We start from the raw sequence: 26,872 nt of genomic DNA, 5'->3' as shown, positions 1-26,872 counted from the left end.
AATGACTGTATTTTGAATAGAAGAGAGGTCTATGTTCAATTATGCTCATTCTACACTTGTTCTCTGTTGCAGGATCATGGGTCTGTACGTGTCTGTGGTGCTGGTGATCGGGAAGTTTGTGAGGGGCTTCTTCAGTGAGATCTCGCACTCCATTATGTTTGAGGAGCTGCCCTGTGTTAACCGTATCCTCAAGCTGTGCACAGACATCTTCCTGGTCAGGGAGACAGGAGAGCTAGAGCTGGAAGAGGAGCTCTACTCCAAACTCATCTTCCTCTACCGCTCACCAGAGACTATGATTAAGTGGACAAGAGACAAGCTATCAAGTGACAATCGCTAGCCCCCCTCCCCCCAGCTGTCCTGTCCCATCCAGAGCACCCCTGGTTGGGGCTGTCTCACACACAGGGGTGCCTCTACCTGGTCTTCTTCTAAAAGACCCAATGCTAGCTCCAGTGGGTCTAGTTTCACTGTGCACTAACCCCTTCTCTTAACCAGGGGGAAAGGGATGTTTTGTCTGTTTCTGTACACTAAAGAGTGCTATTTGCCTCTGCTGGTGGGCTGTACTGAGAAGACAGTGAGCCAGAGGCTGTGTGACGGCCAAGGGTCTGCTCCAGTGCCTGTCCCCTGGTTATGGAAGGATTGGCTAGGCCTCTCCAATCAGAAGGGCAGGTTAGATGCTTTGCACTTTGCCCACAGACAAAAGCCAGGCTCCTCTTGTCTTATTGCCTGTGTTCCAACAGAAAGATCGGCTTCTGAATGAGGTGTGATGGCCGGCTCGACCTACAGACACTACCCCTTAATGAAGAGCCAGGCCACCAGACAGATCACAGGCTGGATCCTCAATACGCTGACCAGCACAGTGTGGACTAATGCAGCGCCAAAGGGGCCAATTTGAGAGAAAAAGGACCCAAAGTAGGGTGTTTGTATCTAATCAAAACATTATTAGATCATATTCAGCCAAATCTCTGAATCTTACTCAAACTGTTTACAAATTGAAACACTTCAGTTGGGAGGAAAGCTAACTTTGTACATTGCAACAAGTTACAGGCTTATTGATGGCAAGACTTGAATCTTAAATTTTTTACAAGTGTAAAATATATTGTGGTTAAATGAGAGTATAGCGACACTGTACAGAGTAAAGACTGAAGCATACAAAATGTCTCCATGCTGGACTAATGCATAAGGCAACATTAGCCCCATCTCTAGAAAATGTTGTGCTAGAGTAGTTTGACAAATTGTGACACTATACAGGAAACACATCTACCATTGTGCCTTAAATCTTTTTTTCTGAACTGTTACAATATGGTTCAACCATTGCTTGAGTAGTTGCCAATATGCATAAATCTATATGCAAAAACGTAAAACCAAAACCTTTCCTAACTTTAATAAACATGTGTTTTACTTTATTGCCATATGTTTGCTCTCATTTTCAGAGAACCTGTGTGATGCTGATGGGAGTTCTAATGTAGAACCATGTAGGTTGTTGCTATGGGATCTCTGTTGTGGAAGAATAATCATTTCTATTTCCAATATAATGTGATTCAGCTCCTAAACCAATGAAAATATTGTTCATGTGTACAAATAAATGATCCTTCTCATTCCTGACATGGAAAAACAAATTGTTTCAGCATCATATATTCAATTCATTAGTTAGACCTGAATCAACTTTAGATTCACCACCAAGCAGTGCCTTGTACAAATCATTTTGGGTGCAGTTAAGATTGATTTAAACTGTCTATAGTTGTCTTATAGACAAATAATGAATAAACTGACTGAAAACAAATAATACAAGCAATTGATATTTGTTTATATTGTGACAAACAGCCTTGGCTGTATGGTTGCCAAGGGAACAGTGTCACTGCAGTGCCGATGGACGGTGTCCAGTCACTATGACCCATTGACCCTCGGGATGGCTTCATTCTCTTCCTCATCTAGCAGGAACTCACTGATCTCCTCCCTCATCTGAGACCTAGACAAGTCCATAAAGAGAAGTAACAAGGTAAATAGAAGGATGTGCAATTCTACTGGTAATAACTCAACATTCTATGCAGACATTACAGGGAAATTAAAAATAGCTATTTCACAAGTTTTTCTTGTTTTTGAGTAAAGAATGTAGTTTTAATCTCACCGTCTCCTCTCAGCCTCTGACAGTATGTACTGGGGAAGGGCGTCTAATGCAGTCTGTAGAACAGAGAAAAGCCATGGTTCACATTGTCCTACTGTGGTCTTTGTAAAGATTATCTTGGTCATGTTTAGGAGTAATGTGAAGTGATGGATGTCCTTCCCCTTACCATGTCTTTGATGGTCAGTCTACAACTGTAACACAACAGGCTTTTAAGATCCCCCGTCTCTGGCTCCCTGAAAGAACACACACAGTATTCTATTCATTCAATAGGATCAACATCCCAAATTAAACACAGCCTCTTACACAAGCTGTTGCTCTTAGCTCTTAGCCTCCTGTACAAGCTGTTGCTTGGCACTTCACCCTAAAATGTAAACATGTGAATATACACAGTGTTCAAAAGATGAACAACACCTGCTCTTTCCATGACTGACTGACTAGGTGAAAGCTACGACCCCTTAATGGTGTCACTTGTTAAATCCACTTCAATCAGTGGAGATGAAGGGGAGGAGACAGGTTAAGGAAGGATTTTTAAGCCTTGAGACAATTTAGACATGTATGTGTGCCATTCAAAGGCTGAATGGGCACGACTAGATTTCAGTGCCTTTGAACGGGGTATGGTAGTAGGTGCCAGGCGCACCTGTTTGAGTTTGTCACGAACTGTAACACTGCTGGGTTTTTCATATTCAACAGTTTCCCATGTGTATCAAGAATGGTTCACCACCCAAAGGACATCCAGGCAACTTGACAACTGTGGGAAGCATTGGAGTCAACATGGGCCAGCATCCCTGTGGAACGCTTTCGACACCTTGTAGAGTCCATGCCCCCAACGAAGTGAGGCTGTTCTGAGGGGAAAAGGGGGAGGGGTGCAATGCAATATTAGGAAGGTGTTTTTGTTTTGTACACTGTGTACATAATCCAGCTGTACAGTAATGCAAACATTGGAGACGTATACATTGGGGACAGGAGACATGAATGCCTACTGACTTAGCAGAGGAGCAGCAGCCCCCATCTCCAGTCTCACACCCCTGACTCTGGCCCCCTCCAGAGGAGTGGTCCTGTCCTGCCGAGGAGGCTGGAGGCGAACCTGGAGCTGCTGCTGTACCAGGGGTGAACTCAGGGCCTGGGCCCCGCCTCTGAGACAGCTGCTCTGAGATCAGTGTGGCCTGGTAGGCAGAGAACTCCTCTACAGTACAGGGGGAGGCAGAGAGAGGGGGGGATAGGTAGAGATAAGAGATATTTACGTGATTAGGGTATTACAATTTAAATGAAAAATACAACTTGTTTCAGTACAAAATGACATGTATTTTTATTTAGTGAGTACAGTACATTTCCGTGATGTGATGCCATCTTAGTACATTGGCAGTGTGACTCACCTAGTTTAGTGTCCAAGGCACAGACACACAGTAGGCACTTAGCAGAGAGTTGTGTGTTGGTGTTCTGAGGGGGACATGCTGTGTGGAGCTTCTCACTGGTCCTGGAGGACAACCATCACAGGTGTTCAATACCAAAATCCTCAAACATTATCAACAGCTTTCTTCACACGAGTCTAGATGCATAACAGGCTCACTTAAGATTGATATAGTATCCTTCTTTTAACAAAATCCCCTTTCAACTGTTGGTTCCACTTTTCTGGTCTCTGTTATTTACTTAAATAAGGAACACGCAAAACGTGCACTTATAAATCATAACAATTTTTATCAAAATACAGCTGTAGACAGAAGTCAAAGATCAAACATACAACTGGTGTCTCTCCTGAGTTCTGCCCCAAACAAAAGGATCTCCTATGTCAAAACCTGCATGTGCAGCTAAAAAAACAAGTTATTCAACACAAGGTTTCTGAGAACCTGTCTCAGCAGTATGCAAATCTGCCCTTGTTTCAGAGAAAAACAGACGCCGTCTCTCTGGGTCTCGCTATCCCCCTCGGTCCCTTCTCTCACAGACGCCGGGCTGCGGGTTTTGGCAGAGACACAGACCGAGTCCTCAATATTCAGCTATACAGTGAGCATAGGTACAATGGCACGTAAGCAAACTAATAACAACAATCAATGGTGGGGTTCTTTAGAAGACCCCCAAAAATCTACTTTAACCCTACACAACCACTATTTTCTTTACAAATACTGCACCATATAGAAGTCGCTCTTACAACTGGTTCCTAGTGTGCCTTCTTGTGCTACCCATCCTCACCTGTAGATTGTGCTGACAGTAGAGGGGAAGTCCGTCTGGAGTTTGGTGACAAAGCTCTCTGTCAAGCGCTGGATGCTGGCCTTGTCTTGTGCCTGGAAGAGGCGGTGAGGAAAACTCTTAAAATACTCTTGAAAAGAATACTGGCTGGGCACACAGTACCACACTGGACAACAATGGTAGTAATCAGAACACAGTCGACTATCACCTTAGAGTCCAGGCCAGGGATGAAGACGGAGGGGATGTCAAACATTCTGTTGTAATAGGCTATTTCTTTAGAGGAGTAGTCCCTCATGGGTCTGACAATGACCACGTCTCCGTGGCGAGGATCTGAGAAGCCCTGTGAACATAGCAACATTTCAAAATGGCACAGCTGCTGCTGCCAGAGCTCAATACGCAATGTATGCCTACGTGGGGTAATGCTACGTTGATGCTTTCGAACGGTACTTTAAATATTGCAACGGAGGGGCATAAACATCATGTTCACTATTTTACAGCTGAAAGAGGGGAGGTCTTTTTCCCCTCACCGTGTCTGTTGCCAGCGATGCCCCTCGCCCCAGAGAGATGTTGCTGAGTAGTTTGATGGCCAGGCGGGAGCAGCTGTCCCCCATCATCACCTTGGTGTAGCCCTGCGTCCTCGCTGTGTGGAGAATCAGGTGCTGCCTGGACAAAGGCACACGTTACACCTGTCAGAAATGGCCTTTACACAAACTAGACCTTCAGAAGCATTTCATACTTGTTCATCCCCCATATGCTTGGATATGTAAATGGCATGTCTCAGAGATACTGTCTAATCTCTCACCTCAGTGTATGTAGCAAATCCTCTTTGGCTGTCGGCGTCCTCACAGAGGCAAACAGTCTCTGAAGCGCTTGGGTGTGTTCATGGGTGATGGGGCTGGTTACTCCATTCTGGACCTCCTGCATGCTCAGATTGGACAGGAGACTCTGGGCATTCTCCACAGAGAGGTCTGGGTGCTGGTTCTGGTTCTTCCTGGTCGGGATGAAGTGGTCCACAGCAGCTTTATAACTCGACCCAGTCTGAGGTTTTTCCGTTGCCGAGGATCCTGCCTCTAGCACGGAGCTGGGGAGACTGAGTACCTGAAACACCATGGGAAGCGAAAGACAATAAGACATGATGGTGCAACCATATGTTCGAAATCAGTGGTTCCCAAACTTTTTATAGTCCCGTACCCCTTCAAAACATTCAACCTCCAGCTGCGTACCCCCTCTAGCACCAGGGTCAGCGCACTCTCAAATTATTGTAAGCCTCCCACACACACACTATACAATACATTTATTATACATAAGAATGAGCATGAGTTTGTCACAACCCGGTTCGTGGGAAGTGACAAAGAGCTCTTACAACTGCTTGCACGCTCGTTACCTCTCCACTATGTGTCATGGCTTTTGCGCCATCAGTACAGATATCAACATGAGCAGCAGTTACGTTTGGCTACACATGGACCGTTAGTGGAATTCCCGTGAGAGAGTTACAGTTAATGTGATTGGATGTTAATTATTTGACTAGGCTATCTGTATTTGACATTGTGTCGTTATTTCGCTGACACTAGATGGTTTGATTTTATTTTTGGCAGTGAAACGAGGCTACTCAGGCGAGGGGGAAAAAAACACCAAATGTATAGCCCCGTTGGAAAATATACATGACTGTTTGAAAATGAAGATTTTTTTTTTTACAAAACAAAACAAAAAACTTGGGGAATACCTGCTCTAAATAATGACAAGCTATAATACAGTGCCTTTGGAAAGTATTCAGCCCCCTTGACTTTTTATGTTACAGCCTTAATCTAAAATTGATTGATGAGAAGAAAAGAAAAAACCATTCAATCTACACACAATACCCCATAATATGACAAAGCGAAAATAGGCTTTGAAATTTTTGCAAATGTATATATATATAAAAAAAAACTGAAATATTACATTTACATAAGTATTCAGACCCTTTACTCAGTACTTTGTTTAAGCACCTTTGGCAGTGATTTACAGCAGAGTCTTCTTGGGTATGACACTACAAGCTTGGCACACCTGTATTTGGGGAGTTTCTCACATTCTTCTCTGCAGATCCTCTCAAGCTCTGTCAGGTTGGATGGGGAGCGTCGCTACACAGCTATTTTCAAGTCTCTCCAGAGATGTTAGATCGAGTTCAAGTCTGGGCTCTGGCTCAGCCACTCAAGGACATTCAGAGACTTGTCCCGAAACCACTCCTGTGTTGTCTTGGCTGTGTGCTTAGGGTCATTGTTCTATTGGAAGGTGAACCTTTGCCCTAGTCTGAGGTCCTGAGCAGGTTTTCATCAAGGATCTCTCTGTACTTTGCTCCGTTCATCTTTTTTTATTTTACCATTATTTAACTAGGCAAGTCGGTTAAATTCTTATTTACAATGACGGCCTCGATTATGTAAATAAAGTACCTGTTTTTTTTTACATTTGCAAAAATATTTAAAAACCTGTTTTTGCTTTGTCATTATGGGATATTGTGTGTAGATTGCTGAGTTTTTTTTTTTTTTATACACATTTTTGAATAAGGCTCTAACGTAACAAAATGTGGAAAACGTCAAGGGGTCTGAATACTTTCCGAAGGCACTGTACATATTTAATTCCGGTACATATTTAATTCCAATGATCAAAGCTCAGTCTCACATCCTAGACAGAAGTACAAAAAAAATATTCTGACCCATCTCTTGGCAGCTCACCTGCTCCAGGTGGACTATGTGGTAAGGGTAATTAGTGGCTCTGAAAACTGACTCCAGTTGAGCCACTGCCCTCTTCCGCTCTTCCATGCTTTGACCACTGGCACCGCCCTCTGTCAAGATACAGTAATAGACAATCATCACACATGAGCTAGTCTAATGGGCCAGAACCACCTGCTAAGTGACAAAATAAAAAAATAATTGCCAAAGAGCAGCGATGATCATCTGTGCATTACCATCTATGTAGATAATTCCGGGGACAAATCTCAACTTCTTGGGTGCGTCTCGACTCAAACCCTGAGAGAAGAAAATTGTTCATTTTCACTCAAAAAACAAAAACAGTTTGAAACCCTTAATAATTTGAAGACACTGTTAATGAGTTACATCTAAAATGTCAGCCCTGTGATATTTCAGTAATTGCAACATACAGTGTGACTACACATCTAGGAAGACATTGACCCAACTACCTCTTGAACCTGTGACAGCATGGAGCTCGAGGCTGGCCCTCCAGACACTGCAAGAAGAACCTACGATAGAGAAACAATGCCAGCTCAGTTGTTTGATTTATGTAAGACGTTACAAACATGTTAGAGATGGATATTCAATACCTTCTCTCCTGGGAAAATGACCCGGTTCTTTCCCAGCATGGCCCGGAACTTGTGTATGAAGTACTCCTTGAAGCAGCCCCTGGCCAGAAGACATACCCAAATAAATGCATTACTTTTCCGCTTGGGTAGCTTAGCTACAAAGAGCATATGTGCTGACAATGAGAGCAAAAAATGCACAACTCACTATAAATTAGCACTCATTTTGCAGTACATTCTGTGGGATCAGTTCTTGAGACAAATACATCTAGTTTGTGATAATTGAACTTATTTTTGCAAGTAACGTTACCTGCAAAATGCATCTCCAGCTCGGATGATCAATACAGTTGTATTTTCTTTGCATTTGACACACTTCTTGGAGACACTGCGATAAAAAAATGTATTGTGAGCGGTTGGAAGCAGTTGCTATATCAGACAAAACTTTAAGTAGCGAAGCTAAGGTTAGCTACATTAGCTTGACTGCAGCTAAAGCAACTGGGTAATCTAGCTGTTAAATGGGCAAATAGTTTACCGTGGGGTCACTCTGTGATCTAGCTGTCCATTGTATTCCTCATCAACCTGGCACATGGTCGAGTTGCGCGAGTTAGCAAGCTATGTGGAGCTCTAATTTATTGTAGCTTGCTAGCTAACAATTGCAGAATGTGGTTGTAACAGAGTTTTCGGTTCAAGCTTGCCAGCGAGCCAGTTAAAACTATGTGAGCAGATACCAGCGTTTTTGGAAACTCTATTTAGCAAGAGAAATTCATTAGATTAGTTTAGCTATTTCGAGATGTATTTAACTTTAACCTATTTCTTATAGCTGTTAAAAGGCTCGTGCTGGAATAACAACATAGCGCATTTTGATGACGTTATAGATTCTTTCCGTAGTCATGTGAAGAGCGTTTTGTGGTTGGATCACTGTTCTTTTTGTGGATGTATCACATGAATCAATGTTGCAACACATACTTAAAAGAGAAAATTATAACTCTAATAGCGTAAACATTTTACAACACAATGAAACAATGTATTCTGGGACTGTAGTTTGAAGCAGCTGTAAAATGAATTGGTGACATCGCGAACGAGACTTCAATGCCCAGAAACGTAATCTTTTTGTTGTAGCTGTACGGCTTGTTCGTGAGTCGCACTGAACTTGCAGTTGTGCAAATTCCCCGATCTTTTAATAATCTGGATATATTTTGGTCAGTTGTATGTAAATCAAAATTATTTGAAGATCGAATAATCTGCTCAGCGCCCGGCTCGGGTCCTCTCGACAACCAGCACTGTCTTGTAATGTTTACTTCTTTCGTGCTTCGGCGTGTCCTCTCGAGCGCTTGTGTAGCGGACTGATGTAGTGTCTGTTTGCTAAATTATTTTACACAAACAGTTCATAGGTTGGGTAGCTTTATTCATACGCTTTATTCACACGAAGGATGTCCATCGTGCACAATCGATGAAAATACTCGATGTGAATAAACCCAGGTAGTTGCAGCCATAGTCGAGAACGAAGTGCGAGCAAGATCCTCGTTCATGATGGCGATGTTTCGCAGTTTTGTGTCGGCTACTCATCAGCTCAGGCAGCATCAACAAAACGGGGCAGCCGCGGCTGCCACTGGCGAGAGTCTCGAGAGCCAGTTCTCCTGCCCAATTTGCCTGGAGGTGTATCATAAACCTGTCACCATTGGAAGATGTGCCCACACGTAAGTTGACGGATTTGTGATCTCTTGCTTCTCAGACAAGTCTCTCACTTAAACAACAACAACGTGCTATTGTATATAGCATATAGTCTCTCGTATTTGTATTAGTTGTCACTTATTAGTCTGCAGATACTGAGCTGTCAATCTTATTTTTGCTTGTCAATTAAAGTAACGGTTTTGTTATAAAATGCTTATGATTCACAGCAAAAATGGCACATCTATGATAGAAAAAACGTCACTGAAACTGGGATAGGGATAATGTATTTGTTTTTCTTGGGATGCCAACTTGCCAAAGGGAATGCAAGGGAGCTCAGTAGAACAAAGCGGGCTAGGTGGTAGTTCAGTGCCTCTCGAAACGCAATATCGACGTAAAATATTAGCTATTATAGCGGATTTGATGAGAAATGTTGGACAACAGCTTTTTCACAATAAAGACATAATAGCTACAGACAGAGGAAATGCAACACAAATTAGATTAGCTGAGGCAGCCGATAGTGGGCACTAGATGGTGCCCACGATCGGCTGCCTAGGCTAAAATGAGACGTGTTGTCGAAAAGAGGAAGACCGTTTTGTATACTTTAAGCCAGCACTAGGATATGTGGAAACAGCAATATTCAAATGTTGAATGGGATGTTTTGGATCCTCATGATGCTCATTGCATTGTTTGATCTATCATGTTTCTGTAGCGTTTTAGCATTCAGTCAGAGAATAAGCCGAATTATTCATTTTTTTTTCATTCAGTTTTCTTTTCATGTTTGTTTCCCACCACTGCATAAGCTTGCCACAATGTCCTTGACTAGTCCTCGGGAACGTGGGTAATGTAACCTCAGTGTGGCACATGAGAGTTGCCTTTGATCTGTGAGATGCTGCCTCTGGAACATTGAGCAGAGCTGGAACACTGAGCGGAGCTTCTGCCTGCACCATTCTCTCACTGTGATCAATTCACATTTCACATGTACATGAAAAGACTGCAGCTGTGAAAGGAAGCTCGCTGAATAGTGGTTGTAAAAGTTAGGTTGAGAACATGGCATTCATTTTTCCTCAATAAGATACATTTTTACAATCGTTAGGCCACACTTGTTTTGGTAGGAACACACACCACAAGGTTGAAAACCAAGGGGTCTGAATGCTCCAGTTTTATAAGCCATTTGAATGAGTTTAAAAAAGCTATTTTGAGGAGCCACATCTTCACCCGTTATTGACCAATTGTGCCTAGTTCCCCTAATCTGAACATGAATGAACATCTGTGTAGGGCCTGTAGCCGAAGTAACACCGCCTGTGTTTTTGTGGGGTTTTTTGCCTCCTGTGAATTTCATCACTAACAGTTACACAGAAAAGGTCTAGATGTAGTCCACTCTAAAATGTTCTTTTTGAGGGCAACTTGATGCCCATTCTTGTGCTGTCAACACTAAAGATGACTGGCGTTTTGAAAACAGAAAACAGTCCCCTGCTATTCTTCCTTTTTGACACCTTCTGTGTGTCTACAGGAATGAATGTGTAGGGTTGACTTGAAGCTGACTGCATTGTCACTCGCCAAACAAACTGTTCCTCCTGCCCTTTTGAGGATTGCATTTTTCTGACAGTGGGAGCGCTAATATGGCCGCTCATTTAAAGACGTGAGTCAGACAGACCTCAGAGCCCCATCTTTTTTTTGTTTGTTTTTGGTCTGTCTTGTAGGAAGTGGTGTAATGTGGGTCTGGTGGGTGGATTGAATAGTCTGCTCTAGATGTTGTTTGCTGTGTGGCTGTCTGTTGGCCTGTCCCACCAGCAGTACTGAGTTTGCTGGTGACATTTGGGTGAGGTACTCAGAGCAGCTCCTCTCACTTTCATTTGCCTGCTCCCTCCTGTGACATACGGCTTTTCTGTGGCTCACTTCTATCTGACATGCAGGTAGGCTAGTCCGATCTGTGTGAGATTGGCTCTGTGGATGTCAACATCTCACATCACACACACCACTGCTGAGGTTAACACTTACGCGAGCCATCCTCTTCCTCGTCAGGAGTTAGTGTCCAAGCAGATATCAACACCCATGAAAGTGTGTAGAAAACATGACATTGTGTAATATGGGCTAATGCTGTACATTTTTATTTTGTGTTTAACGTTAGTTCAACTAGGAGTGGTCATGTCGTTGTCTCTTAAGTACAAAAAAATGTTCTCTGCTCTGTATTCATACAGCGCAGTGCCAGTGAGGGGCATATAACTCTCCTTTGGGGACATATGCATGCAGTCAGTCTAATTATAGAAATAACCACAGGGAGAATGAATGTATTTTCAATTAAACCTCATTATTGAGGTCAGTGATTCTGGTTGAACCCAGAACTAAAGGTCCTGTCTCTGCTATTATCCTGACAATAACACTTGAAGCATGGAATGTACATGGATGTAATCCAGCGGGAGAAAACAGGGCTGGGGATGATGGAATTACACACTGTTGTCATGATTGCACTACCACACACGCAGAGCTGAGTAGAAAAGTACACTTGCACGCACATGTCCTGGCGCTGCTCATTGTCATGGTGACGCTAAAGGCCTACTCACGGCATAATAATGGCTGGAATGGAGTCAATGAAATGGTATCAACCACATGAAACCAGGTGTTTAATACCTTTCCATTGACTCAATTCCAGCCATTATTATGAGCCGTCCTCTCCTCTGAAGCCTCCAGTGACTCACAGGTTTGTATCCATGTGGACAACTCATTTTTAGCCATTGATCTTGGTATGAGAAGACTTTTAACTTATTACCTTGCCCTGGACAAAACTGAGAGACTCCGGTCTATCAGCGCAGACCAGCTGGCCGGTGTGTTTACGGACATATTCAATCAATCCCTATACCAGTCTGCTGTTCCCACATGCTTCAAGAGGGCCACCATTGTTCCTGTTCCCAAGAAAGCTAAGGTAACTGAGCTAAACGACTACCGCCCCGTAGCACTCACTTCCGTCATCATGAAGTGCTTTGAGAGACTAGTCAAGGCTCATATCACCTCCACCCGACCTGACACCCTAGACCCACTCCAATTTGCTTACCGCCCAAATAGGTCCACAGACGATGCAATCTCAACCACACTGCACACTTCCCTAACCCATCTGGACAAGAGTAATACCTATGTGAGAATGCTGTTCATTGACTACAGCTCGGCATTCAACACCATAGTACCCTCCAAGCTCGTCATCAAACTCGAGACCCTGGGTCTCGACCTCGCCCTGTGCAACTGGGTACTGGACTTCCTGACGGGCCGCCCCCAGGTGGTGAGGGTAGGCAACAACATCTACTCCCCGCTGATCCTCAACACTGGGGCCCCACAAGGGTGCGTTCTGAGCCCTCTCCTGTACTCCCTGTTCACCCACGACTGCGTGGCCACGCACGCCTCCAACTCAATCATCAAGTTTGCGGACGACACAACAGTGGTAGGCTTGACTACCAACAACGACGAGACGGCCTACAGGGAGGAGGTGAGGGCCCTCGGAGTGTGGTGTCAGGAAAATTACCTCACACTCAACGTCAACAAAACTAAGGAGATGATTGTGGACTTCAGGAAACAGCAGAGGGAACACCCCCCTATCCACATCGATGGAACAGTAGTGGAGAGGGTAGCAAGTTTTAAGTTCCTCGGCATACACATCACAGACAAACTGAATTGGTCCACTCACACAGACAGCATTGTGAAGAAGGCGCAGCAGCGCCTCTTCAACCTCAGGAGGCTGAAGAAATTCGGCTTGTCACCAAAAGCACTCACAAACTTCTACAGATGCACAATCGAGAGCATCCTGGCGGGCTGTATCACCGCCTGGTACGGCAACTGCTCCGCCCTCAACCGTAAGACCCTTCCAGAGGGTAGTGAGGTCTGCACAACGCATCACCGGGGGCAAACTACCTGCCCTCCAGGACACCTACACCACCCGATGTCACAGGAAGGCCATAAAGATCATCAAGGACATCAACCACCCGAGCCACTGCCTGTTCACCCCGCTATCATCCAGAAGGCGAGGTCAGTACAGGTGCATCAAAGCTGGGACCGAGAGACTGAAAAACAGCTTCTATCTCAAGGCCATCAGACTGTTAAACAGCCACCACTAACATTGAGTGGCTGCTGCCAACACACTGACACTGATTCAACTCCAGCCACTTTAATAATGGGAATTGATGGGAAATGATGTAAATATATCACTAGCCACTTTAAACAATGCTACCTTATATAATGTCACTTACCCTACATTATTCATCTCATATGCATACGTATATACTGTACTCTATATCATCGACTGTATCCTTATGTAATACATGTATCACTAGCCACTTTAACTATGCCACTTTGTTTACACACTCATCTCATATGTATATACTGTACTCGATACCATCTACTGTATCTTGCCTATGCTGCTCTGTACCATCACTCATTCATATATCCTTATGTACATATTCTTTATCCCCTTACACTGTGTACAAGACAGTAGTTTTGGAATTGTTAGTTAGATTACTTGTTGGTTATTACTGCATTGTCGGAACTAGAAGCACAAGCATTTCGCTACACTCGCATTAACATCTGCTAACCGTGTGTATGTGACAAATAAAATTGATTTGATTATAGACAATATTATGAATAAGATCAGGTCATCTAATCAAATGTCTACCCAGACTATTTGCATTGCCCACCCCCCCTTTACAACACTGCTACTCTCTGTTGTTATCATCTATGCATAGTCACTTTTTAATAACTCTACCTACATGTACATACTACCTCAACCAACCGGTACCCCCGCACATTGACTCTGTACCAGTACCCTCTGTATATAGTTTCGCAATTGTTATTTTACTGTTGCTCTTTAATTACTTGTTATTTTAATTTCTTATTCTTATCCGTATTTTTTAAAACTACATTGTTGTTAAGGGGCTTGTAAGTAAGCATTTCACTGTAAGGTCTACCTATACCTGTCCTATTTGGCGCATGTGACTAATAAAATTTGATTTGATTTGAGATAGGAACCGTATATCATTTTGTAAATTCCAAATCCCTCCCCCAAAAGGACCGCTCCACAATCCCAACATTATCTCACTCAGACTCTCCAGAGCATGCACTTTAGTCTTCATCGCAAACCCCAATCTGTTGAAACCTCAGAGGCCAGACCTAATCCGTATCCCACTCAGTGGTAAAGTCTCCATCTGGCTGTTTCAACCCCAATCTTCTCTTGAACATAAGACAAAAGCTTCAATGGAGAAATGGGTGCATCTCATACTGTGTGCATCAGCATAACCGTCCAGTAACACCTGCTCAAAGCCTTTACCTAAGCTTCGTCCCTCGCCTACTCTCTTTTTTGTATCTCTCTCTCCCTCCATCCCTCTCTTCCCCACGTGGTGTTGTTAGTGGGCTGAACCCGAGGCAGCCTGACTCCTACCCCACCTCCCTCCTTGTCTGGGGGGATTTGATGAAGTTTGCCCGTTGAGAGAGGGAGGAAAGGAGCAAAACAGGAGTTTTTATTCCTTCAAGGTTGTTCTGCATTCTCACGTTCTCACTCAGCTATGCAGTGTGGCGGCATACATTTCGCTGTCTCTCGTTCCATTCTTTCTCTCTCCCCTGCTCTAGCCGAGCTGCTGCTGGGGAGATTGAACAAAGATCTCACATGAGAGCCTCTTACTGCTCCCCCAGGCCATGGAGGAGACTACTCACTACCTTCTACACTACGGTGTGCATGCATTGCTTAAGCATGCAGTCTCACTTGCACACAATCACATACACACGGACTCGTGCACCTGCTTTGCCTCCTGTGGCGTTGGCATGGATCCCACTGTTGGATTTGAAGTCTGTTTCCTCTGGCCAATATGGCTTTCTAATCAGCTCTCCACTCTGCTAAATGGGTCTGTGGAAAAGGGCAATACACTGTTTAACTATTGTAGCAACAACAACAAAAAACAGTAGACTACTAAAGACTGTTGCCAAGCACGATTGGCATTGCAACCTGGCAGAAAACTGATCGTGCACTTTGTGTGGTCTGATGTTGCATCAGGATACCTTTAGCTGAACCTTCCTGTGTGGGTGGGTGGGTGGGCGGCAGCCTGAAAGGCTGACTTAAGTGTCTTTCATTTAGTTGTCTCAGTACAGTGTCAGAATTGAAGGGTTTGTTTTGCCTCTCATGCAGATGATAATTTGCAGAAACAGTCCTTAAATGTCCTCAGATCTATTTTGGTTCTTCTACAAAGAGCAGGTGGATATTTTTAAGCCATTACTGAGACTGTTCTTGGCTTCCTCTCTGTAACGATGTGTGCTGAAAGTCGGGAAGCAAGTTCAAGGAGTAAGTGTTTTAATAAGTAAACACAACATAATAAGAAACAATGACTCCTATGGAAGGAACCAAAAGGAGTGCCATATATAGGGAAGGTAATCAGGGAAGTGATGGAGTCCAGGTGAGTCTGATGGTGTGCAGGTGCGCGTAACGATGGTGACAGGTGTGCGTCATAACGAGCAGCCTGGTGACCTAGAGGCCGGGGAGGGAGCACACGTGATGGTACCCCCTCCCCGACATGTGGCTTCAGCCGCAGGACGCCAACCAAAGGGACGATCCCGGGGATTAGGAGCGGACAGGTCATCCCTGCTGAGGCAGGGGAGCCTGGCAATCCAGTGAAGGCATGAAAGCCTGACGAGCCGGCGGAGGGAGAGAGGAGCCTGGCGAACCGGCGGAGGAATGAAGGCCTGTAGCGGCTCCCGAACCCAACGTCATTTCACCTGACACAAAAGTATATATAAAATCCGTTATACTTTCCTTAGGCGAGGCGTTATTTTGTAACAATGTGCGCTGAGGTGTCCAGGTGAGTCTGATGACGTGCAGGTGCGCGTAACGATGGTGACAGGTGTGCGCCATAATGAGCAGCCTGATGACCTAGAGGCCGGAGAGGGAGCACACGTGACACTCTCTGTGAAAAATGTTTGTTTCACAACCTAGCCTACTGCTGGATTTTCATTCCGAGTGCTCACTATGATGTACATTCCACTACAGTCTTCTAGGCTTTCCTGTGAGATCCATGGGAGCGATTATCTTGCACGTTGAAGCTTTTCCTTGTGTTGAGATACAGTGACTTTGGTGTTACGGTGCATTCAGAGAATGTCCAGCTGAGAGAACCTTGAGGTGTGTCATGTCAAAACGAACTGTCCTTGCCCCCACCCCATCTAACAGTGGAGTGTCACGTAAGCCATGTGTTTCAATGGGCTGGCAGGGGATGTATAAGCAAGGGGTTGTCTGGAATGGGCAGTAGTCTCCTCTGATACTGCAGGAGTTTATACAGGCTAGCTCTATGGTTTCCCTCATTTCTGCTGCTGGTTTTCTGTGATGTCACGCCTTTAATTCTGTCCTGTGACGTTACAGTGACAAGCCCATCTGACGGCGTGTGAGAAGAGCCTCATTTCAGCGGAGAACGAAGCTTCTGAAAGTCACATGTAAAGATGTTCTGGCATGTCAAACTTGCTGAATGTGTGAAAGGCCCTCGCAAACTCATACCCTCTCTGCTCTGTTAAATCCGATTGTTTTAAGGTGGAAGCCTGTGTCTGTTCAGGGGGAGAAACACCCATGAGTTCTTACTCCTACTCTATGCTCTGCAGTGTCTACTTTCCTGTAGTTCTGAGAAGTAGATTGAACTGAGCTGAGGTGCAGATGGCGTGGAGCCGACCCCGAGGCTTCTGTGTTCTAGTAGCACCTGGCTTCATTTGCGCTCATTAGCCTACCTCTGCAGCTCCTGAATTGGCAGCAAGTATCTCCACGAAGGCTTCCTCTCCATTCTCTGCACAGAAATATGGTCAGCTCGCCTCATTCCTTCAGGGAGGGAGGTGGAGAGGGGAGATCAAACAAACACAGTTATGGAGCTTCTCTCCTTATAACACCATACGTCATCATATAAACTATATGCATCAGCAAGTCATCCCGGTATCCTTGGGCCAGGTGTGTGCTGCGCTGTGGCGTCAGGCGAGGCCAATGTCTCTCTCTCTCGCTCTCTAATGGGGAGATGGCACTATTTTTACACATAACTAGACCTCTTTGGTGACTCTCTTTGACTCCTGGGGGAATAGGCCGTTCCTCGCCCTCTCCTTTAACACCTCCCTTAGGTAGCCCAATAATCACATTCCCGTGTCATATTCTAAATATTAGGCAACTGCCTATCTTTTATCTATGGATGAGAATTTAATGTAAATACTCAGGAAGCATATTGGGCATGGCCAAAATGTGTACAACTAGGCAGTACAGAACAGTATTTCAACAATGCCATTTTCACCCTTGAGTGTTTGTCACTCCCATGTCACCACACACTTGACCACAACTCTTTCTTTAGCCCCTTCTCAGTTAGATACTGTGTGTGTGTGTGTGCCTGCAGGTGGTGGCGTTGTCTGAATGTTAAATACAGTGGCGATGATTTAAGTGTCTAATAGCAGTCTGCTAAACCCAGGCATCTTTCAAGTGATGACAGACGAGGCTAGAAGATAAGTTGGCTTACAAGCCGTTCAGGATGCTTACTTTGAAAGACCTCTGCTGCCGCTGGGGTACTTGGGACAGATTTGTATTTCATTGATATGGAGATAAGTTCCCCCACAGACGTTTATGTGGAGGAGTTGTACTCTGCAGGAGAGGGAAATGAGCATTTTGAAGGGGCTCATGTTCTGCAGACCGTTGTAGTTCGACACTGTCGCAGCTCTGCCTGTCCTGTACTCTCTCTTTACTTCTGTCTGTCTGTCAGTGTGACAGGCCAAAATGATGGTCTTTTAGCACTGTGGGCTCTTAGTATTCATCAGTGCTGTTTGAATATGTGTGCTTTGTTCAGTGCTGCTCCTCTCAAGTTGGTCTCTCTAGTCTCTGAGACAGTATCAACCCGAGACAGTCCTTCATCACTGTCCAGACGGAGAGCTTCACTACATCTCAGCTGATCAAACGGGTCCCCAAACGATTTGTTTGGGAAAAAGTTTGAGTCCCTTCTTCCCACCTATGTGTTTTATTGATCTATAAATAGGTTTTTGGGATCGTTTTCTGGAGTGTCTGGGAACGTGAATAGGCATGAGGACAGACTGCAAACGTTATTTTGATCTAACCTGATAGACACCACACTTTGCAGGGTAGACTAAGGCCCGCACTTCGAACACCACCTCACGGAGCAACTGACTCCGACATGAGGTTCAGAAAGCAATGTGCTCCAGTGACATTTATGCTAGCTGAGTCTCACACACACACAAACAGTAACATGTTATGTTGTTGGATCCTCGTGTCAGCATTGTAGCAATCATTTGGCCAGTGTCTTTCATGATGCTATTGGTTTAGCATGGTAGTAGAAAAGGACGGCAAACGACTTGTACTGCTCCGATATTGAGATGTGCTGCAGTTCTATAGCCTAGGCTAGCTGAGTATACCTTTGAATACGAGGCAATGATAGCCCCAGAGAATATTATTACCAGCCTCCGCACTCATGTATAATTTCTCAAAGAAATGTCTTTCCAAGTATTGTGGACTCTTGAGAATTGGTCTGGGCCTACTCACGAGGCCTAATTTATTAGCATATTTTGAATGTTAATGTAGGCACATAGGCTGTGCTTCATCCACTTCTCAGCTCAACAGTGTTGTTGGGCGGATGGAAAACAACAGAGTTTGTGGATATTATGAACATGTTTTGACTAGATTGTCAGTGTTTCGGGGTTTCCTGTGTGACTGGGAAGAAGGAAGTGACTCCAGAGGAGGTCACATGGGTCATGTAGCTGGTTGAGTATGGATGGAGTGAAGTGAGAGATGTTTAGCTATGAAAACTAGGCCCATGCTAATGTGATAACTAAGGTGCTTAAACACAGGGCCATTACTTTAATAGACTGACGCTATGTAGTGCTCCTCTGTGTTGAGTTTATTAGCCACTTGGTTAGCCTGCCTGAGGGCAGACTGCACGGCTTCTTCCACAAGCGGTGAGTTCTGGTCACCAGCCGAAAGAGAAGAACAGTGGTAGACCCGCAAAGTTAGAACCAAGACTGGTTTGTGGCTATGCAGCGAGATCTGAATTCTGAAGTGCAACATGGCTCCTTACATATCTGACCCCTCCCTACCCTACCCGCTCGCCATCAGGCTGACAGGGCCATAAAGCATCCAGCAGCGCTGTAAAAATCTGCAATGATTCAGTACTCTGGCAGTATAAACCCCTGGCTCATTTGTCAGGGGAGGTTTCGCGGCCAGCCCTGAACCAGCTCTCTGGGCCCTCTGTTTGCTGATGTCTCCCTCCCTGCATTATGCTAGCCCCCCCCCCCCCCGTTAGGTCCCCCTGGCAGTGCTGACTGCTGACTCATGTCATCATGGGAGGTGACTGCCCATCACTCAGCCTGTTTGCATGCCACCTCAGGGGCATTTTGTAGCCCCACCTTGGCCCAGCACCCAGCGGTGCCCACATTGCACACATTTTTAGGGGACACTCGCTCCGAATAATCGCTCTGATTCACTTTGTGTTTAGACTTTACGTATCATTCAACGACTGACTGCCACTCGGTCTCTCTGTGTGTGTGTGTGTGTGTGTGTGTGTGTGTGTGCAGGTTCTGTGGGGAGTGTCTGCAGCCTTGTCTCCAGGTCACCTCTCCCCTCTGCCCTCTGTGCCGCATGCCTTTTGACCCAAAGAAGGTGGACAAGTCCTCCAGTGTGGAGAAACAGCTGTCCAACTACAAGGCCCCCTGTCGGGGCTGCAGCAAGAAGGTGAACTACACTACTATGGCCTGCCACTCTGTCCAACACACATACTGTACAGACGCACACTTGATCATACACACTACGACTCACACACTCTCAAAACATCTCCCTGCCCATTTATTCACTTAATAGCATGTCTCGCTCTCTCCTGTTCCTCTGTCTCGCTCTCTCCTGTTCCTCTGTCTCGCTCTCTCCTGTTCCTCTGTCTCGCTCTCCTGTTCCTATGTCTCGCTTTCTCCTGTTCCTCTGTCTCGCTCTCTCCTGTTCCTCTGTCTCGCTTTCTCCTGTTCCTCTGTCTCGCTCTCTCCTGTTCCTCTGTCTCGCTCTCTCCTGTTCCTCTGTCTCGCTCTCCTGTTCCTCTGTCTCGCTCTCCTGTTCCTATGTCTCGCTCTCTCCTGTTCCTATGTCTCGCTCTCTCCTGTTCCTATGTCTCGCTCTCTCCTGTTCCTATGTTTCGCTCTCTCCTGTTCCTATGTCTCGCTCTCTCCTGTTCCTATGTCTCGCTCTCTCCTGTCACTCTGTCTCGCTCTCTCCTGTTCCTCTGTCTCGCTCTCTCCTGTTCCTCTGTCTCGCTCTCCTGTTCCCCTGTCTCTCTCGCTCTCCTGTTCCTCTGTCTCGCTCTCTTTCTATGCCCCCCCCCTCTCTCATCCTCTCTCCACTGGCGGGCTCCAGGTGTCTCTGGTCAAAATGAGGTCACACATCTCCTCTTGCACAAAGGTCCAGGAACAGATGGCCAACTGCCCAAAGTTTGTGCCTGTGGTCCCCACTTCACAGCCCATTCCCAGGTAATCTCTGTCTGTCTCGCTCTATTTAATTCTAATTAATGGTATCTTGCTTTTATACATGTCTTACTACTCGAAGGTTGTCTTAATTCTCGCTCCAAAAACCTCCCGTGGCTTATTAATGGACAATTTGAAAATGTGAAGAGAAATAAAAAATTTAAAAATTTGAATCACACTTTTACATACCCCAGTTTGGGAATACCTGGGATAGGGTCTTTCTGTCTGGAGGGTCTGTGAACAACTCAGCCAGAGGAGGTCCCACTCCCAACATGTGCTAGAAGCACTGAGCTACTAGTCTGAGGAAGAGTACTGTGATCAGGTTCTGTGACGTCCATAGTGACCATCTGGAACTCACGAGTGAACACAGAACAGCTTATCTGTGTCTTTTCAAGGTTGTTGTTTTTACCACATTCCAAAACACAATTTAATTGGGCGATGTTGCCAGCACCACAAAGGCAAAGTCTCATCTAGTCGAAGGCCCAGGAAACACAGTGGACCATCTGCTGGTGTTTTCTACTTGTCAGAAAGTCATTATTCTGACTAAATTGTCACTTTTTTTTTTTGCCCAAGGCTGCAATTATGGCTGGTTGGTATATTTTGTGGAGTTTTGAGGACATTGCTGTTCCATTAAGTCTACAGTATAGTGTGCACCCTTATTGGCTTATCAAATAGACGTCTGTCAAATGGACGTTTCCCATTAGCTAGTAGACTGTGTCCTACCTGAGAGACCTGTCAACCTTAAGTCTGATGGGACTCTAATGGGCTGCCCCTGGTCAGCTGTGGAGGGTAGTGTGTGAATAGACCCTGTTGTCTTGGTGTGGTGCTGATGGAGCAGTGAGTTAATGAACACATTGTTAAGGACCCTGTTCTACGGCTGTGTGGCTCGGCTAGCGTAAATGTCACTGCAGCACATTGCTCTCTGACCCTCATGTCCACACAGACCAGCTGTCCTTCCAGGTGTGTTGCTGGACATGATTGGCATCCTGCTAATGTCTGGAAACTGGGCCTCAGACTTTGGAGCTATATTCACACACACAACAACACACCATCAGTGTGTGTCTGGCAAAGTGTGTGTGTGATGCGTACCCATGTTGTATCCATTATGGCTCCTACTAAACGTGTGTTTTCTCCCTGCCTGCAGCAATGTTCCAAACCGCTCCACCTTTTCATGCCCGTTCTGTGGAGCCCGCAATCTGGACCAACAGGAGCTGGTCAAACACTGTATGGAGAACCACCGCAACGATCCCAACAAAGTGGTCAGTCTGCTATGTTATACCCTGAACTATGGACACTGTCGTAGTCTGAACTATGGACACTGTCGTAGTCTGAACTATGGACACTGTCGTAGTCTGAACTATGGACACTGTCGTAGTCTGAACTATGGACACTGTCGTAGTCGGAACTATGGACTCTGTCCTAGTCTGAATTTCCTTAAGCATTTATGTGCTGATATGAAGTGTTACACGACATTGATGTCACTGCAAAAGATTCTACTGCATTCTGGTTTGGTGTACTGGTGAGGTAATGACAGGGTTGTTGATTGGTTGGTGTGCCTCCAGGTGTGTCCTGTATGTTCAGCCATGCCCTGGGGGGACCCCAGCTACAAGAGCTCCAACTTCCTCCAGCACCTGCTCCACCGGCACAAGTTCTCCTACGACACGTTTGTGGTGAGGATAAGGGTTGGGGTCTGGGCTCTGTGTCGTCTGTTTTTTACATAGGACTAGAGCAGTTCTGTTGTCAATAATGTCACTGTGATATCCTAGTACTGTCACTGTGATATCCTAGTACTGTCACTGTGATATCCTAGTACTGTCACTGTGATATCCTAGTACTGTCTCTGTGATATCCTAGTACTGTCTCTGTGATATCCTAGTACTGTCTCTGTGATATCCTAGTACTGTCTCTGTGATATCCTAGTACTGTCACTGTGATATCCTAGTACTGTAACATGAATGCACTGCATATCTCAAAGCAGTCAGCTTTATTTATTTGGTGTCAGGCATTATTTACTCAGTGGTTGACTGTGTGACTTTGTGTTTGCAGGACTACAGCATTGACGAGGAGTCATCACTGCAGGCAGCCATGGCCCTGTCCTGTCAAATCAAATGTTAAAGTGAGTGACTGTCTGACTCTGTGTTTACAGGACTACAGTATCGATGAAGAGGCGGCACTACAGGCAGCCCTGGCTCTCTCCATGGCAGAGAACTGAGAGTCCTCTGAGTCCCCCATTCTGCTGTCCCCACTAGCTCTCTTTCTTTCTCTGGATCCACCCCATATCCAGCCCCCTCCACAGCCACCTCACAGGGAACGTTTGGAAGGACTTGGCCCTGGCCAAGACTCCCACTCTGGGAGAGCTACTGAGAGATTATCTCCTAACCCTGTCCCTGATCCTCTGCCTGGCCCTTCATCCACTCTGCTCACCTGCTTAACTCGTCCCATTACATCATACTCTCAGCCGGCCGCAGCCCCTTCACTTCCTGTATACTGGGGAGGAGGGGAGCTTGGCCTCCCAATAAATGTTGCAATTTAAAACCACTGCAATGCAAACCAGTGAGTACAGCATGGACATTGTTGTTATTCTGCAGGAAGTATGAGGGTTCCCAAAAAGAATGATTTAAGGTATTTTATTTTACTCTTTGTTTTTCACTGTTCAAATGAAACTTTTTCAAACTCCAGGAAAATGCCATCACTTGACACACGTTCTGGTAAAAGTACCACAGATTAGTTCTGTTCAAGTTTATTCTCAAGTTTGATTGAGGGACTACAGTTGAATGGCTTGACCCCATTCTCAGTGTGATAATCTTACCGCTGGGTGACAGTCTAGACATGACCAGTTAAACACCGACAGTGAGGTCATTCTTACATCCCCATCACGACAACAACACACTCTTAACATTTACAACGCGAATCAAAACAAACTCTCAAACTATCCCCTTTTGTATTCAGAGTTCGTGTGAATACTTGCACTTGTCACATTTTTCTACATAATTGAACTATAGATTGTTCTTATTTCACAGTTGAGAAACAGAATTGTAGTACTCCATTCATTCTTCACTCTGCTGATATTTTTATGAAGCACCAGACAAGATAAAACATATATTTTTGGAAAATGTCCCAGTTTCAAATGGTGTACTAACAATAAGAAACGTGTTTATTGGAGATGTGTTCGTTGTTTTACCACCTTTTTCTAAGTACCCGTTGGTACTGTACTGCTGGCATCAGTTGTTAGCAGGAGCTTTAGAGCCCATGTGTAATACGCTCTCAAACACAAGAGGGCGCCCCAGTCTCAAAATAGACCTGGCAATAGTCATTCAAAGCCATGTTCTTCAGTCAGTGTTACTCCAAGTCATCATGTTTATACCCATTTACAGTATTGTGAAGAATGCCCATGTGTTGCCTAAATATATGACCTGTTTGGTTTAGTGGCCACTAGGAGAAGTGCAATATTATGACGTGAGTACTGTTGGATAAGTCTATCCTTGTGCTCGAGTTGGATGCTGTCCTATAAGAGTCCAGTTTTATGTTAATTATTGTCTTAAACACCAATGTTCCTAGGCCATTTACCTTTCAGGATCCGCACTGCTCCAATCTCAGTGGGGTCTCCCCAAAACCCATTGGTCATCAGAGCTGTGAAAATCTGTAACAGGCCTGGAATGTGGACGGTAGATTGAATCAATATGTTCCAATGGTTTGTTAAAGACATCCACTTTCTGATAGCGCAGTAATTATTCAAGTTGGATTGAAACAGAACTGTTCAGAACAGCTGCATATTCAATCTTATGAGATCAATTTCTCTAACGGCACTTTGCTCCAAAGGGATACAATTATAAAAGTACGTTGCCCCGAAGTAAATGTCCAATTATAAGCCATGTTTAAGTAGTAGTGTACCCGTTGAGCTAGCATTGATCTATGGAGGTTTAAGAGAATGTTTAGGTTCACTCTGATGAAGGATACATTATGAGAAACTGGTTTGATTGTTCTTTATATAGCAAGCAATGGAGGAAGATATTATGTATTGTGATTAGTCGTTACTAGACTGACTAGTAGAAGTATAATGGTCTGTCCATTTGTGTTTTTCCTTGCTTCCGAGGGGAATTGTACATACGGTAGAGAATGCAACATTTAGGTTTAGGTCTAACGTTTCACAAGTTATATCTTTTTCCCAGAGCAATGCATTGAAATATTGCACTTTAATTCTGAAATATATTTTGTGGGGTAGGAATTTTGTGTCATTTTTTTTCTCTTTTACTTTAATTCGTTCCAATGTGTCCATTTCATGGTGGATGATAATGTAAGCTGTGGCTGTTTTTGTGTAAGAGCAGTGGGAAGGTTTTGTGTAAGAGCAGAGGGAATGTTTTGTGTAAGAGCAGAAGGAAGGTTTTGTGTAAGAGCAGAAGGAATGTTTTGTGTAAGAGCAGAAGGAAGGTTTTGTGTAAGAGCAGAGGGAAGGTTTTGTGTAAGAGCAGAAGGAAGGTTTTGTGTAAGAGCAGAGGGAAGGTTTTGTGTAAGAGCAGAAGGAAGGTTTTGTGTAAGAGCAGAGGGAATGTTTTGTGTAAGAGCAGAAGGAAGGTTTTGTGTAAGAGCAGAGGGAAGGTTAAGTATGATCTCAGTCATAACATGTTGTTTTAGAGTACTGGGCTGGTATAAAATGTATTTGTCTGTTGTGTCATTAATATTTTATAGATGGGTAATAGATTGCAAAATCAACTGAGAAAACCATCCCAGATGCACAATAGTGTGGCAAATCAAAATGGACTCTCGGCTTAGTCGGAAGTGTTCCTGGAGATAATGCATCCTTATTTGAAAGACATCGACATGTTATATTTTCGGTGTTTAAATGTAATGTACTGGTTGGTGGCACAGTCTTGACAGGGGTAGCCATTAGAGAAAAACTGTCGTCACCATGGGAAGTCCTGAGTTTCTTCTGGGGCACCAAGGAATTGTCACGCATCTTTGATTTAATCATTTACTCAGCCTTTTTTACTACCTAATAATGATGCTATTTTAGAAATGTAAGGTAAAAGGTATTGTATGTTTAGATCAGCGTTCACGTGCACAGCTGTAGCCCAATGTAGATTTTGTATGGAGTATACCTCAAATGTATACTTTTCACTCTTTGTGTACTGTTGCATCCATGCATAATGCCACTGTACTGTGCATCATCATCCCAAATGTCCTGCTTGTGGTCAGAACCAGCCCAATCTCTGTAAAATAAACTCAATGTTGCAGGTCACACACTGATAGACCACCTGCAACAAAGACATACACCAAAAACCCCAAAAACAGGACGGTGAAAAGGAAAGTATTTGTATGAACTTTGTTGGGTCATTTTTCTCAAGAGGGCCTTACTGAGACTGTCTGTTCTAATCTTGGTAAGGCTGACAGGAAATAGACTGCCATATAGACCCGTATCACAGCAATCAGAGAAGACAGAGCCTGTGTCTCTGACTGTGTCCCCCCCCCCCCCCCCCCCCCCAGGACTTGGCTGCCCTGAGAGTGTATGTAATGTCACTCAGTATAGACACAGGCTGATGTTGTCCTCCCCAGGGGGGTCTGCGCTACAGTCACTTGAACCAGGAAGTTTCCTTCAGGGCCAATGTACCCTAGAGACCCAGCCTGGGGTTTTGGCCCTACTGTCAGGGCCTGTGTGTGTTAAATGTGATTTATGCATTCTTGAAAAAAAGTAATAATACCATTAATAACAATGTGGATATTCAAGTTATAACACTGTTTGAAGTTTAATAAGATATTGTATTTGTAGCAGATTTTTCTTTCCCTCAATAAAAACACTGACCCATCCCACTTTCTCTTTTTCCTTCCTGATATGTTGTCGCTAGATTTTTTAATTTGATACCCCCACGACTAACTTCACATTGAATGGGTAACATATTTACTGTGTTGTGATCTTTGAACTGAAATTAGAGATGTAATTTTAATCAGGAGTATTGTCAGGAGAAGATCCCGGTCTTCTGCTGGTATGTAACAAGTAGAGTACACAGGGTGGTGTGAGACTTTGGGGACAACGTGTAATTACTGGCAGTGAATAGAGGCCTTACAATCTCCTTTAGTGGGGGCCTTTTTCAACTGGAGAATGGGGGACCCAGAGCTCACTGTGAACC

The 26,872-nt window shown here is 44.7% G+C and overlaps 3 protein-coding genes across 7 annotated transcripts in view; 2 read left to right on the top strand and 1 right to left on the bottom strand.

The window, feature by feature from the left end:
• LOC110506407 (piezo-type mechanosensitive ion channel component 1) overlaps nt 1-1,616 on the top strand; it is a 79,040-nt gene extending 77,424 nt beyond the window's left edge. For both annotated transcript variants that reach the window (XM_090222145.1, XM_036964024.2), the window contains exon 50: nt 73-1,616. In XM_090222145.1, the coding sequence (XP_090078271.1) occupies nt 73-337 (265 nt within the window). In that variant the 3' untranslated portion in view covers nt 338-1,616. The remainder of the gene's footprint in view (nt 1-72) is intronic.
• Nucleotides 1,375-9,237, bottom strand: ctu2 (cytosolic thiouridylase subunit 2 homolog (S. pombe)). The gene is made up of 15 exons (XM_021585998.3): nt 8,125-9,237; nt 7,903-7,977; nt 7,617-7,695; nt 7,476-7,535; nt 7,245-7,305; nt 7,012-7,121; nt 5,106-5,401; nt 4,831-4,966; nt 4,512-4,643; nt 4,307-4,398; nt 3,496-3,596; nt 3,107-3,305; nt 2,289-2,355; nt 2,126-2,178; nt 1,375-1,966 (listed from the first exon to the last, which is right to left on the bottom strand). The coding sequence occupies exons 1-15, from the start codon at nt 8,178-8,180 to the stop codon at nt 1,885-1,887; spliced, it is 1,599 nt and encodes a 532-aa protein (XP_021441673.3). The 5' UTR covers nt 8,181-9,237; the 3' UTR covers nt 1,375-1,884.
• Nucleotides 8,464-26,555, top strand: rnf166 (ring finger protein 166). Of its 4 annotated transcripts, none has more exons than XM_090222147.1 (6): nt 8,464-9,289; nt 19,821-19,977; nt 20,644-20,756; nt 21,895-22,009; nt 22,313-22,420; nt 22,897-26,555. In XM_090222147.1, exons 1-6 carry the CDS (start codon nt 9,120-9,122, stop codon nt 22,960-22,962), a joined length of 729 nt encoding a protein of 242 aa, XP_090078273.1. In that variant the 5' UTR covers nt 8,464-9,119; the 3' UTR covers nt 22,963-26,555. The 4 variants fall into 4 exon arrangements, with proteins under 4 accessions (XP_090078273.1, XP_090078272.1, XP_090078275.1 ...); XM_090222146.1 differs by having other exon boundaries at nt 22,797-26,555; XM_090222149.1 differs by having other exon boundaries at nt 9,101-9,289; nt 20,689-20,756.
• The last annotated feature ends 317 nt before the right edge of the window (nt 26,556-26,872 follow it).

Source organism: Oncorhynchus mykiss, chromosome 26 (assembly GCF_057628025.1).
Source record: "Oncorhynchus mykiss isolate SJ-2025 chromosome 26, ASM5762802v1, whole genome shotgun sequence".
Lineage (NCBI taxonomy): Eukaryota > Metazoa > Chordata > Actinopteri > Salmoniformes > Salmonidae > Oncorhynchus > Oncorhynchus mykiss.
Note: the sequence above shows the minus strand (reverse complement) of the source record. Positions and strands in the feature narration are given on the sequence as shown.

Coding starts and splice junctions, on each gene's coding strand:
- ctu2 (XM_021585998.3), bottom strand. CDS start 8,180: ATGTGCCAGGTTGATGAGGAATACAATGGACAGCTAGATCACAGAGTG. Junction 5,402..7,011: donor ACATAGTCCACCTGGAGCAG/GTGAGCTGCCAA, acceptor ATGGTGTTTCAG/GTACTCAGTCTCCCCAGCTC. Junction 4,967..5,105: donor GATTTGCTACATACACTGAG/GTGAGAGATTAG, acceptor GCCTTTGTCCAG/GCAGCACCTGATTCTCCACA.
- rnf166 (XM_090222146.1), top strand. CDS start 9,120: ATGATGGCGATGTTTCGCAGTTTTGTGTCGGCTACTCATCAGCTCAGG. Junction 9,290..19,820: donor ATTGGAAGATGTGCCCACAC/GTAAGTTGACGG, acceptor GTGTGTGTGCAG/GTTCTGTGGGGAGTGTCTGC. Junction 22,010..22,312: donor GCAACGATCCCAACAAAGTG/GTCAGTCTGCTA, acceptor GTGTGCCTCCAG/GTGTGTCCTGTATGTTCAGC.